General features: G+C 44.5%; 1 protein-coding gene across 4 annotated transcripts in view; it reads right to left on the bottom strand.

Moving 5' to 3' along the window:
• Positions 1 to 88: 88 nt before the first annotated feature.
• mam (mastermind) overlaps positions 89 to 14,379 on the bottom strand; it is a 69,154-nt gene continuing 54,863 nt past the window's right edge. For 2 of the 4 annotated variants that reach the window (NM_001299472.1, NM_166030.2), the window contains exons 4-6: positions 4,397 to 4,682; positions 3,249 to 4,328; positions 89 to 3,183 (exon numbers count right to left, since the gene is read on the bottom strand). In NM_001299472.1, the coding sequence (NP_001286401.1) occupies positions 2,531 to 3,183; positions 3,249 to 4,328; positions 4,397 to 4,682 (2,019 nt within the window). In that variant the 3' untranslated portion in view covers positions 89 to 2,530. The remainder of the gene's footprint in view (positions 3,184 to 3,248; positions 4,329 to 4,396; positions 4,683 to 14,379) is intronic. The other 2 variants (NM_080376.2, NM_206109.2) reach the window with 2 other exon arrangements.

Here is a 14,379-nt window from a genome sequence, read left to right as displayed (position 1 = left end):
GGCTTAATTTATTCGGCTTAAGATAATGAGTAATCTTTTGAGCCATCCAAATAAGTATTGTCCCAGAAATAAAAAGCACTTTTCGTTTATTTACAAAAGTAATATTTTTCTATTTTATTTTTTTTAGTTTCCTTTTTTAATCGTAAAAGAACATCTGTAAATGTTTGTTTTTGCTTCCCAACATTTCGTTCAATCTCGGAGAACAACAAAACGGCAAACAGAAGGCTGGCGCCCCAATACATCCGGCTAATCAAATGAAAAACCACACGTCTCACCAAAATCGATTTTACTCTTGTCCGAAAATCCGAACAGGCTTTAAAGCAATTGCAATGCAATTTAAAGTTTCGAGATGGTAAGCATGGTATGGTATGTTATGGTTTGCCGCTGGCAGCTGGTTGCTTTCTTGTTAATTGATATCAAGTTCGGATTGCTGCTGAATCTCGTCGTGATTGGCCACCAGTTTCGCGGGGAAACTGATCAATGGAACTGCATAGCGAGGCGGCATCTGAACACCTAACGACATTGCTCGCTATTTTGCTTGAATGGTGAAATATATATATGTATATATATATATATATATAAATGTAATAATAATATGCCATATTGTATATAGTAATAATAGTGTATATATAATTTGCGGTATATAATAGTTATAAACAAATTTTTACTTCGTATCTTTAGCATTAATTACAAACTACAATTCGCGTATTTTATTTCATTTATAATTGTAATAGTAAATTTTTTTAGGTTTTAATCGTTTGTTTGTCTGCGGCTTAAATACTTTTCATTAAATTTATTATATATTTTTTTTGCTAGGCGTGTGTGCTATGGATTTGTTGCTGCTGATCCTAATTAATGTATGTATGTAAACTCTGCAAAAATGGCTGTGAGCTGTCTGTTACTATATAATTGTGGAAGTGGCAACCAATGTGCCCGATTGATTCAAAAATTTCTATGGCCTCAACTGATCGTGTCTAACTTACGGACTTATGGAATTGCTCTAATTAGTTGTCGTACAATAATTTCATTGCTGGAATCTCTGGCATTTTCGTTTGCTCTTCTTTTCGCGATTTCTTTTTGTTTGCTCTAATATTGTTCGTCCTTCTCCTCCTCATTTGTGTGGGCGTGGCTAGGCTTGGCATGGCATCACTTGGTAATGCGGCCAGGCGCATGTAGTAAATATAAATTTCGATCTCCGCTTAGCTCCTCAAACATTTTGTGGCGACTTATGGACTAATTATATACTCGTAAATTGTTAGCGCTGCTTTTACAGTAATCAAATATATCGGATCGCATACATATGATTTGTATATTATGTATTTCTGGGTGTATATCAATTTATTTAACAAACTACTAATTACGTTTCACTACCAAAAACTACGCATAATATATAGTGTATATTTTTTAAATATGTTTTGTTTGCGCATTTCTCGCACTGTTGCTCCGCGTTTAAAATTCCATTTAAAAATGAACTCGTCTAAAAAATTAATGTACAATAATAATTATAATATAATAATAATAACTGCTTCTCATTCTCAAATTTATGTCGCTTTTTTTTTTTTAAAAGTTCTTCCCTTTCACTATGCTTTGTGGTCTTCGCTTTTTGTTGTTTTCTCATTTGATTCGCTTATTTCTCAATTTGTGTTTAAGCATTTAAAATATCACCAATATTTTTGCTCTTTATTCTGAAAGTTTCTCGATCTGTTTTCCCATTTTTTTGTTTTTGTTTTCTTTCGCTTTTTTGTTTGTTTCTCTTAGTTTGTCGATTTTGTTTTTATAAAAATTAAATTAAATTAAATACAATATAAAATGTACAACTATTTTGTGTTTTGTTTTTCGATTTTGTTTTGTTGTTGGTTCTTTTTGTGTTTGCTACCATCATTTCATCTGGTTTTTGCTTAAGTAATCAAACGAAATGGGGCGTGCAATCCGCTGGGCGTGGCACTACAAATTTGCATTAAGTACAAGTGCTTAAGTTGCACAACGAGTCTGTAGTATCTGTATCTGTATCGGTGTATGAGAATCTGAAATCTGTTCGATTGTTTTCAAAGTACTTGCAAATACTTTCTCGAATTTCCCTAATTCCTTCGTTCGACCGCTGCATATGGAATGTCTTTTGCGAACTCTCGCCTCTGCCACGCCCATTGGCCGCTCGCCTTGGACCTTGGGAACAGCTCTAATAATACATACAAATACGATCAAATACAATACAATACAATACAATACAATACAGTGGAGCTCACGAAATTAGAGAACATAGACGAACGAACTTAGCTTAGGAATAAATTCACACACATATAACAAACAAAATAACTTCGTTGGCAGGAACAAGGGGGGCGGGGCCGTGTGGGGCGGTTGGGCGTCAGGTCGGGTCGGTTGGGTTCGGCTGTCCAGGCCAATAACAACAAGAGGCAACAAAATTAAAAAAAATCTAAACAAAACTGAGGCAACATCGTGGTGGTTATGGTGGTGATGGTGGTTGTGTTTGGTGCTGGCTGGAGGTGGTGTTTGAGTGGTTATCGACAATCGTCTACGGCATATTGAAGTCCTGCAGATTGAAGTTGTCGTTGTCGAGGGAGTTGATCAGATCCTGCGTGGAGAAGTTACTGTCCACGGGCAGGTTGTCCAAGAATTCGAGACCGAAATCATTCGAGTTGGCCACCACCGAGTTGATCGTCTGGCTAATGGAACTGGCACTGGCAATGGTCGATGCGGAGTTGCCTCCGCCCGCTGCTCCGCCACCGCCGCCACCATTGTTGTTGTTGGCCGATCCCGGCCCGCCGCCACCACCACCGCCCCCTGGACCCATTTGCATCATCTGCTGCTGCTGGTGCGTGGTCGTGGTGGTGCTCTGCACGAACTGCTGCTGCTGCTGCATGGTGATCTGCTGCTGGGTCTGGGTCATGTGCATGCTGGTCATCTGCATCTGGCTGGCCATCATGTTGCCACCGCCTCCGGATTGCTGCTGCTGCAGCAGTTGCTGCATCTGCATGTTATTGGCGGCACCAGGTCCCATGTGCTGCTGCTGCTGCTGCTGTTGCTGCTGCTGTTGGCGCATCAGTTGCTGTTGCATCTGCGCTGGGGTCAGCTGCATTTGCGGCACATTGGGGCCGGACATCATGCCGCCAGCGTTGGGTCCACTGCCCGCTGCACCATTGGGTGCTCCATTGGGCATAAAGTTGCCTGCAAAGAGGGATGACAGTTGAAGTGAAGTGAAGTGATGGTATTTAGAACTATTCAAGACTTACCTCCATTAAATCCACCGGGTCCCTGGCGCATGGGTCCACCTGGTCCTGGTCCACCGAAGCCCATTTGCGTCTGCTGCTGTGTCATCATCATGTGCCGCCACTCCTGCTGCGAACCCATGGGCATGCCATCGGGCGTAACCTGGACATTAGGCGGCCTCTGCTGCTGCTGCGGACCGCCCATTGGACCGCCTGCTCCGCCACCATAGGGCACACCCATACCGGTCCTTGGGCCACCGCCTGCTCCTCCATGTTGCTGCATGTACATCGCATGCTGTGGTCGCATCATCGGACCGGATGGCGGTATGGGCTGCTGGGTCATGCGCCGCATGGCCGCCGCCTGGGCAGCGCTGTTCGGAAAGCGGCCACCGTTGGCACCACCGACCCCTCCCACGCCCACGCCTACGCCCACACCTCCGACGCCGACACCACCGCCGCCCACCGTTTGCTGCATCATCTGCGCCTGCATCAACTGCGCCTTGGTGGCATTGTACTCGGGCGGTGGTGGTCGTGCTCCAGACATGTGCTGCTGCTGTTGCTGCATCGCCTGGGCGCGCATCATCTGCTGCTGCTGCAGGAACTTGGCTTGATTCGGATTTGGTCCTTGGCCAGGTCCCGGAACCTGACCCGGTCCGCCAGCGCCGCTGCCCATCATCATCTGCTGGGCGGTTGGACCGGCCGCGTTAGGGTTCATTTGCATCGGGTTCATGGGTCCACCCATCTGCATGCCCGGCATGCCGCCCATGGGTCCGCCCATCTGATTCATTGCACCGTTGTTGGGTCCACCGGAACCGGGTCCACCGACCACGCCACCATTGCCCACACCCACGCCCACGCCCACGCCGACGCCTACGCCCACTCCAACCTGCGGCTGCTGCATGAGCGGCACATTCGGTCCGCTGGCATTGGCTGCCGCCTGCGCCTGCGCCGCTGCTGCCGCTGCTGCAGCCGCTGCCTGCGCTTGCGTCTGACGCTGGCGCATATTGGGCTGCACCTGCTGCTGCTGGGCGGCCGCCTGTTGCTGCTGCTGCTGGTTAAAGTTCATGCTTTGGCTCTGGGAGAGCGAGAAGCCATCGGAGGGAACTGGAATGGAATTCACATGGAATCATGAATGTATGTTCAATGCACTAAATTTTGCTATGCTCGCTTACCATTTGCATTGCTCATGTTTTGATTTGGTTGCTGCTGCTGCTGTCCGGGATTAGGACCTCCGTTGCCCACACCCACGCCCACGCCAACGCCTACTCCACCGCCAGCGTTGCCGCCATGCGGCTGTTGCTGCTGCTGCTGGGGATTCGGTCCGTTGGTGCCGCCAGGCTGTTGCTGCTGCTGTTGCTGTTGCGCCTGCTGCTGACTGAAGAAGACACCTTGCTGGGCGGCCACCGAGACGTTGCTCTTCATGTCGCCACTCAAATGCAGATGCTGACCAGCCGACACCTGTAAGGGGATAATGTACATATATGTTGAGCTATTTAATATATATATACAGCAGATAGTTATGGTAGATATCAGAAGCCCCGAAAGCTTTATAGAAACACAGCGAGATTTAAGGATGTTCATTCTAGATAGGAAGTATCATGTAATTTCCCATTTGAGCGAGACAAAGGGAATCCTTTTTAAAAGGAACCATAGTAATTGGACAGATTTTAAGGAGCACATGAAAGGAACTATCCCTTTTGCAAAGATCTTTGATCTTATGCTTGCTATATGCCTGAGACATGAACACCCACAGGCGACAGGCCACTCGAACGGTTGTCACCGGCTGCTGGCACTTTGGTAATTTGCCTGGGCTGCCGGCGCGAAGGATTTTTGGGGCTAATACCCGACACATAGATTGGCATTCATAGTGCCAGAAAGGCAGAAGGCGGATGGAGGCAGGCGGGCAGGCCAAACTTCCTACCTTCTCCATTTGCAGCTGTCTCATTTGCTGTCAGCTCGATGTGTCGCAAACACACACACACACACACAGAAACACTTCTGCAGAGCGGGTGGATTGGAAGTGGGTGGCGGGCTTTCAAGCTTATTATCGCCTGGATGGCTTTTGAATCCGCATTGACTGCCAAACACACACACACACAAGTACAGCGAGAGAGAAGCAGAAGCATAAATCTTTCGGCACTTTTTCATAGTCTACTTTGCTGCGTCTGTCTGTTTGTCCATCTGTACTGCATGTGTATGTGTGTGAGTGTGTGTGTGGAGGGGGGTTTCCCCCTACTGAGCAGCAAATTTGCCATTCATTTGTTATTGTAATGGGCCCAAACATGCAAAATGAGCGAAAGGACAACGCCAGCGATCGACCCTGCAGCAACTTCAATGCCACACATCCCGCAGTCAACTCCCACTTTTCCCACCCAAAAGAGCCCTTCACCACCACTTGGCCCCTTGGATGTTTGTCCTCGGAACTCGCTGCCACCTCGCCAAACTCGAATATGCGGGCAGCAAATAAATCTTCTCACCGGACACACCACACACCCTGTACTCGAATAGTTTCACATAGTTTCCATAGTTTCCGACAATGATTTTTCTCGCTTTTGAGCCACTGTGACCCACCGTGTGGGGTAAAATTCAAGGCTTAGTTCTCTCGTCACCCCTCAAGGTGTTTTTCCACATTTCATGTGTGACCATCAGCAAAAGCAATAGCAGCCACTACAGCAGGAGTAACATCGAGCGGACTAAGCAACTTTTAGGTCGCGTTTGCCCTTTGGTACCCAGTAATTTGCAAATTTTTGTTTGTATGATACGTTGCAAGTTAGGAAAGTTAAATGGGTGTACTTTGTAAAGGTATATCAATATTTGTATCTAAACCACTTTTCAATAAGACATTATAGCCAGAAAATCAAGATTTTCTCTGCTTTTTAGATGTAATGAATTCCAGCAAAAAGTGCTCAACTTGCAGGATATCCTAACGTCGAACCTTTCGACTGTTGCCTTTGCTTCTGTGCCTCTTTTCAGTTGGTGCTGTTGCTGTTGTAATTGCTTGTTGGTTTAATTTATTGTGTGTTTTCTGCAGTGCTCCACGCATTTTCATTTTGAGCTCGCGTGCGAGCAGGAGGACGCCGCGAGTGCGAGTGGAAGGGAGTGCGAGTGAGTGGCGTAAAGTACGCTGATTAAAAGTCATGGACTCTCGTCGGGGCTAATTGAAGTTTAGTGCCTTGGCTTTGGCATTGGTCGTCGCTGTGTGGGCAACCTTCTGCTAAATAGCCGAGCAACCCACCACCCACCAACGTTCGAATGTTGGCCATAAATCATGCGCCTGCCTCTCTGAATTCAAAGGTAAGGTGTAAAATGTTGGCTTCGTGTGGCAAGCGAACTAAGGGTTTTAGGCGTGTTATATGTGGTCTCATACAGACAGAGAAATGGTGCTATAGATACATTTATTATCCATAATAATTACTCATTACTTAGCTATTTTCCATGCATTTATTAACAATAAGATATATCTACTTAAGTCTCATTCATTATTTCTCTCTCTGCACCCACAAACTTGTTGGCTTTGCTAAGCCCATGGATCACAGCTTCTTCCTGCACTGTCTGTCATAAATACCTAAACCAAATAAAGTCGATGGGCCTTGGTTAAACATCGATTGGCTGCGGATCGAAGCGCAGGAACAAGTTCATAAAACAAATCATTACAGCCGCTTTCATAAAAAGAAGACAACGAACAGGAAAGCCCAGCCACCCCATATACACACTTTTGCACCCACCGGCGGATACAGCCCCACTAATACATAAAATATCAATAAAAAAAAAAAAAAGTTTAAAGGTAACTGCCGAGGACGAAGGCGTACGATTTTGCGGGGTGGTTGGAGGACCACCAACAGGAGGAGGTGGAGCAGCAGGAGGAGCTTGCGGGTAAACCGGAGACGCCGCACGAGCGCGTAAATCCTGCAGCTATTACCCAAGCGCCGCCGTATTGATTGCGCTGGAGACAAACACAGATACACTCAAGCGCACAACGAGGAGATACACACACACCAGCACACGCACACACACACACACACACATAGAGCAAGGACTCTAAGCAGGAAATGCGCATTTGACAAGCCAAAAAGATTGCCGCACGCCCCACGCGCTGTCAAGGGAATGAGGTTCGTGGGGCAAGGGGTGCTGCTACAAGGGGCACAGTGGCGGCGGCAGGGGGATGCCTTGCATATAGACTTGACAATGATATATGTGACCATCCCGCCAGTGTCCTCCCGGCCTGCATGTGTGTGTGTGTGACACATGTAAGGCTGGAGTATCAGCAAAAAAAAAAAAACAGAAAAGAACAAATATACGAAACGAAGAACATAAAACTCTAAAGGAACTGCGGTCCCCTTTTTCCGAGGACTTTCCACACATATCTTCAACTCCGCTCGACTGACCAGGCACAACTGTACCCACCACACGAGTGACGAATGCCGCAGCCAAACTTGTTGCCCACTTGCACTTAAAGTAATTGAAAAACTTCCCAGACCCAAAAACGTACAGGTGCGAATAATCTCAGTAAAGGCTTTTATGAGTAATTATTATCAAAGTCTGTTCATTGCGATGGCATGGCAATTATCCACAACTAAACTATGTCTGTAAAAAGTCTATAGTACTTAACAAATAAGATATAAAATTCCTTTCGAAAATGCAATACATTTCATGTAGTTTTGTGTTAAGGAGGTACTACTGTAGGGCAAACGGGGCGTAAGTAACTCATAAAACACCCACCCACCCACTTGGCGCAGCTTGGCAGCCGACCAAAAATTGAAGAGTCAATGAAATTAGCAAAGAGGCCACGCCCACAAACGCCCACTTAGAACTGCCCCCAAAATGATTTAGTTTTGCTCTTTTCCCATTTCCCTGCCGCCTCGCCATGTTATTTTCTTCAGTTTTCTTTTTTTTTTGTGTTATTATTTTGGCAGCGAAGCCAAAAAATCCAAAATGAAGCCAAGGGAATTCCGGGAGTGGGAGGTGGGAGATGGGAGGTGGGCGGATGGCCACCCGCTGGTCGTCTGTCACTCGATATTTGTGTGACATAAACTAGCTGCCTTGCAAACCCCGCTGCGAACTACTCTGCGATCCTAGCTAAACCAATCCACTCCAATCCAATCCAATCCCATCACATCCCATCACATCAGATCCCATCCAATGAGGTGTCCGCGCTGCGTTATTTAACGAAATTATGACAGCAACCGGGATGGATATATAGGAGAAGATATAGGGAACAGGCGAAATCTCATTTGGAAAAGCGTTAGAGCAGAGCGAATTTGATTTTTAATTGCCAGCGACGAGAGCAGGGCTCACAAAATCCGATTGCAGCGGTTGGGGCAGATAATCGGATTTGTAGGAAAATTCAAGTAACTCATGATGATTAGTAAGTGGAATTTTCATAATTGAAAATGTAATATTGTTATTGAGTATCGAGCTATAAGCAGCGTACTGAGTTCGTAACGTTATAAGACCATTGATCTCATCTCCTTTGAGAGTCCTTTTAGAGTTAATTGAGGAGACCAAGCCGATCCTGCCCCATCATTCCATTCACTTCAATGCCACGTAATTATGCTCACATACGCTGGCGAATGCCCGCGTGCAGATTGCACACTCCCAGCACACTCTGCATGCCATTCGCATTCCGAGATGCAGGCAAGCCCGTCCTGTCCTGTCCAAAGAAGACAGGGGAAATCTCCCGCTCGCGCGGGGTTATAACTTTCCACACACACACACACACTTGTGCAGGAAAACTGCATCGCGCCCAACCACATCCACATCCACATCCACATCCACACTCACATGCACATTCCCGTCATCATCATCATTGTTGATGCCGACATATCAGCCAACTTTCAGCGCATCAAGCGGTGTGAGTTTCCTCCCCTTTTCCCCATTTTCCCGCTCTCATTGCTGTTGCTGCCACCCAAAGGACCCTAGTTTTTCCCAATGGAAGGTAGCGAAAAACTTTTGAAACAGTTGCAGTTTCCACACAATGACAGACAATCGGCAGCGATGGGAGGTGTATAGAAGCGAGGAATAGATACAATAGCCAACCAGCAACCACCACCCACATGGACGCCACCCACAACACCCGCTTTCAATGCGGTTTCCGTGTGCCTCTGTGTGTTTCGGCTGCTGCAGCATGTCAATGATCATAAATTAAACTTGCAATAATTATAAATTAAATTTTGGCATAAATGGCCATGAGTGTGGCCCCCAAAATGCATACATATGTACGTACATATACATGTATGTGTGTGCCCGAAATGAACTGCACTGTATGCATGTGCCATGTGGGTCAAAAGGGGGCCAAAAGGGGGCCAAAAGGGGGCCAAAAGGGGGGCCAAAAGGGGGGGGCCAAAAGGGAGACACCCAAAATGGAATGGTGGGCGTGAGAGGGGCTGGCTGACTGGGGGGACTGACTTAAATTATTGAGGTTCGGCTTTGGCTTTTTCGTTCGATGCGATGAATGACTTCGATTTGTTTGTTGGCTTCATTTCAGAAGAAGGGTTTTCCAATACAGATACATAAATAGCGAGATACGACAGGCGGCACAGGCACCGCTCAGGCACACCTGTGGCAAATTTATGAAAACATTTTAATGGATCGTCTGTCAAAAGTTTACGAGTTCGAGCCGGATTTTTCATCAAAGCCCCAACAACCAGGCGGCATCATCACAATATATACATATATGATAGGAAAAGCAAGCCAATTTCAGGCTTAAGTTTATCGAACTAATTGCAATGCAAAACTATTAAAAACATAAATGCATAAAACGATTTTCTAAATGGCATATGATTGGTATCAATCCAGAAGCATTATACAATATATGAGGAATGCTAAGTTAAAAACGTATTGAAAAATATTTAATTCTAAGAATTTCAATTTCTGAAAAGTAAGCTCTTTCAAGAAAATATTTCAGCATATTCGAATGCTAGGCATGAATAAAATATACTAAATGATTTTTCTCTCTTGATGTTTTGCCAATTTCCACGAAATTGGTAGCTACTTCTGAGGCCAAAAGGCACAATCTTCCGTGAATATTGAATAGTCAGGGAATGTGAAACATCAACATCGGCAAATATAGAACCTAATCTGGTCATGATTTCATTAGTTGAATTTATGTTGCCCACCTTTTTCCATTTCTCTTCATCAATTACGATGCGGCGGGAGTGCATAGAAATCAAAAGGCATTTTGCAGTTCACCGTTCCCAAGTCGTTCATTCGACTTGATGGATTTTTAAATTAAATTTAATTTGCAATTGCATTTTTAATTTGCTGCCGTGGCAGCCGCCAGTTGCCTTAATGGGAACTTAATGCCGCCGCAAACGCAAGTCGTTTGTAGTTGAGTGTACTGGACCGTGGCTAATTAGTGTAAATATTTTGCGTGCCCAATCCAATCCAATTCAATGCAATGCAATCCAATCCGATGTTGGATTTACTCCGTGATTACTATATACAAAATGTGCCAGCTAATGGCGATCATTACACGATCAGCCAGATCTGATCTGAGACGATCTGATTTGGTCGCAATCATAATGATATGGAACTGCAAACGACTTCCTGTATTAACGAGAACAAAGCAATTTGAATCTCGATGAGATCAGATCGTTTATATCGTGCTTATCTGCAGACGATAAGCGTGCTGAAAGCGGAAAATCCGTAGCTAAAGACATAAAACGGATGAATCATATAGCTGGCATCTGATAGATAAACCAGCTGCATGGCAACGGCAGCAACAACAACAACAACAACAACAACAACGACAGGGTGAACAAAGCAGCGGCGCACGATCAACATGAAAATAGCATTGAGAAGAATTCTTCGCGTCGCGATTCTTTCACTCTCTGTTCGAATGACTGCATCTATGAGGTACAAATTGAATCGCAAATGAAACGCGCGCGCTTCTGACTCAGCCAGCGATTCGCAATAAAAGTCAGAACGTGACAATGTTTAAAAAAAAATAAACAAGAAACACGGAAGATTTAAGAGAAAGCTGAAAATCATTCAGTTAAATGAGATAGAAGATATGGGATTTAGCTTGCATTTGGCTACTTTATCCAATAAATGGGGTTTATGCCTACGAAAATTATTATTAAACATTTAGAGCCCTTAATGGAAAACCAGGAACAAATTGGTTATATATCCCCTCTTATTCGGTAAATTGAAAATCAATTCCTATTGCAAATTTTCAACATATTTGCTTATGCATGTGCCGGAACTTTGTCAGCAGAAAGTTCAACATTCGTTAATTTTATTTACACACACACACAGGCAGATACACATAGGCGCACGCACACGCACACTCGAACACACACACACACACACTTTGGTAAATAGAGAACACAACAGAATGCAAACAACAAACAAAAAAGCAAAGCTGCAAATTTGGCAGAATTATCCAGCCATATGAATCCGGCTGCCCCTTTGCTTTTCCAATTTTCCCCACAGGATCACCACATCACCTGCATGGAAAATTTCGTCTGCATTTTCACCTAAATACGGCGGCACGAATTTTCGCATTGATTTTCCAGCCCACAGATGAAAAATTGGTAGATGGCTGGCTTGAAAGGTATGCCGTTTGATGCTGCCGGCTTTTCCACAAGATTTATCATCGATATATTGTTTAAACATAGGTTTGCGTATACGAAATTTAGAAAACTCAAAGTGAAATATAGTTGCAACTATTAATTATGAAAGTATGTTAAAGCCATCAACGTAACGTTTTAACCGCCAAAAAGGGAATTAAGTCGACCAAAGCTGATCCCTAACAGTTTTCCGAAAACTTTTCGTTTCCCTTTTTTTTTTGCACTAACATTTCACTCACTTTCTGCACTTCCACATCCTCGTCGTCCCATTTTCATCCGCTTTCCACTGCCACTAACCTCAACCATTTACATTTTCAATTACTTTGGCTCGGCGAGTTTTCAAGTGACGAGCATTAGACACGCACCGCAGCCACGCCCCCTCACACGCTCACACGCCCTCCACTCCAAGATCAAATGAAAGTAGACAATATGGAATTACACATACGCCACGTGGGCCCTCAGAGGAGAACTACGATTTCCAGTGGGCGTTGTCGCACAAAAGGCTTTCTTCTATTTTTTTTTTTGCACACAAATTAAAACCGGGGGTTAATAATCTCTCGCACTTTGAAGGCGAATTCCTTTCCATTGCTCCACGTATAATATTCATGGAATGTTTACCAACACACATAAAACAACAATTACTTTATTATTTAGCGTGACACTGGTTACCATTCGCTTCAACATTATATTGATTTTCCCCACTGGGACCGAGAAAAACGAGACAACTTTTTGCTACAGTCGCCGCTATATTTAACATTAATTTTCCAACTGACGTCAACGTTCTATTCTATTTAAGGTATTTTTAAGTAGGTAGGAATAAAATGCATATCTGCATATGATTGGTATTTGAAATGCCGTCTGAGAGGCAAAACACCTACGTTGTTTTCTAATTGACGTTAACAGCTCGACGGCTTAGAATCCTTGTAGTGAAGAAAGCTAAGCAAATACTTTTTTTCTCTGCGGCAGCATCAATAGTTTAAGTTCTTCTTAATGCCTTTGGTTTATTTAATGTAACTAGTTAATGTTCTGTGCTCTATCCCTAGCTTATCCTGGTAGATCCTTCTGTGTCCGATCAAGTACCTGCTGCAGCTGTTATGAATCCAGTTTGCAATTTCATAATTCCACTTGAGCCCTTCACCCTTTTGCCAATATCCTCCTCATCGTTTTCGCAGTCGGATTTCGTGTTATGGCCGTAAAAGTGTGGCAAATGTAAGTGAACAACAACTTTCCTGACCACTTGACCTCCCGGCGAAGCCCCCAACAGCCCCAACACCCCCGCACATCCTTCATCCCGCTTGTTGGCAAAGTAATTAATTTGATAAAGTGGCCGGGCAAAACGTTTCTGCAGCGAGTGGGTGGCTTGGGTGGCTTGGATGCCCAAGGTGTTTTTATGAGGGGTGGCTGCTGCGGGTTAGTGGGGGGGGGAAGGGGATTTGGGTGGTGTTGAAGGGCGTGAGGGCCCCGCAGACATATTTATGGTCGAGAACATATATATTTATATACATACATATAACACTGTGCGTGTGTGTGTGTGTGTGTGTGTGTGTGTGTAGTGGCAACAGATTGTGCGTTCTGTTTGGGTAGTTAATGAAATGAGTTCGGTTGTCAACGAAAAGCCAGGGAAAATGTCACTGGAAATTATTTTGCCTGCGACCAGAGCAACAACATTTAATGGAATTTCAAATGCTGAGGCATGTGTGTGTGTGTGTGTGCGTGTGTTTGGATTGGAAGTGCAATGTAACACCCCACCTCTCAGTTTATTTCCTGGCTCATCCTGACCAGAATTTACACTTGACCAAGACTCGTTTGTTTGCCAAACGTTCTGTCTTTGGCTCGTTTGCCTCTCGTTGGTTTTTACATTTAACATGCATTTGCGTCTGAGTGGCGCATGAAATTTAAACAAATTGCGCAAATACTTTGTTTTTGATATGAGTGTCAACCTTGCCGGCCAGACAGCATGTCTCGGCACTGAGTTCCGTTCTCCGGCTCAAATAGAAACTAATTTGAATAGACGACTGCTGCAAATATGGTGATAACAACCGAACTTTTGAGCCAGAAAATACCAGACTAACTGATACCTAAACAAAAGTTTTTGCAGCCGTCCAAAGCCAATCTAAATGTACCCAAAATAAGCGCAGAGAAAATAAAAACAAAACAAAAAAAACAAAGGCGGAAACATTTTGTAAATCTTTTTGGCAAGCTTCGGCTCCAGTTGAAATCGCTTTTTATGCCCTGGCAGCCTATAAATATGCGACGTGAGCTGTTTGCGGAAAGCACTCGCACACACACAAACACACACACACACAAAGTGGCGAAGGAGCGCCTTGTAAAAAGCATAGCATACTTTCCAACGTCCACCAGGATTTGTTTGCGAGATTAGAAAAATTAAACTTAGAAAAGGATAAGTTTGGAGCGCGGGAGGAGGAGCTGCTGAATAACAAGTGGCGAAAGGCAAATTATAGCAAATAAAATGCAAAACCAGTAGCTCCAACAAAAACTTTGTTCCTCGCGAATAATTTCCATTAAAATAGATTAAAAACTGAAATATTTATATATGTATATCTAACACATCAACTGGGGGCTGT

The sequence above is a fragment of the Drosophila melanogaster genome, chromosome 2R (genome assembly GCF_000001215.4).
Source record: "Drosophila melanogaster chromosome 2R".
NCBI classification, from domain to species: domain Eukaryota; kingdom Metazoa; phylum Arthropoda; class Insecta; order Diptera; family Drosophilidae; genus Drosophila; species Drosophila melanogaster.
The sequence above is the reverse complement of the archived record's forward strand: the minus strand, read 5'-3'. Positions and strand labels throughout refer to the sequence as shown.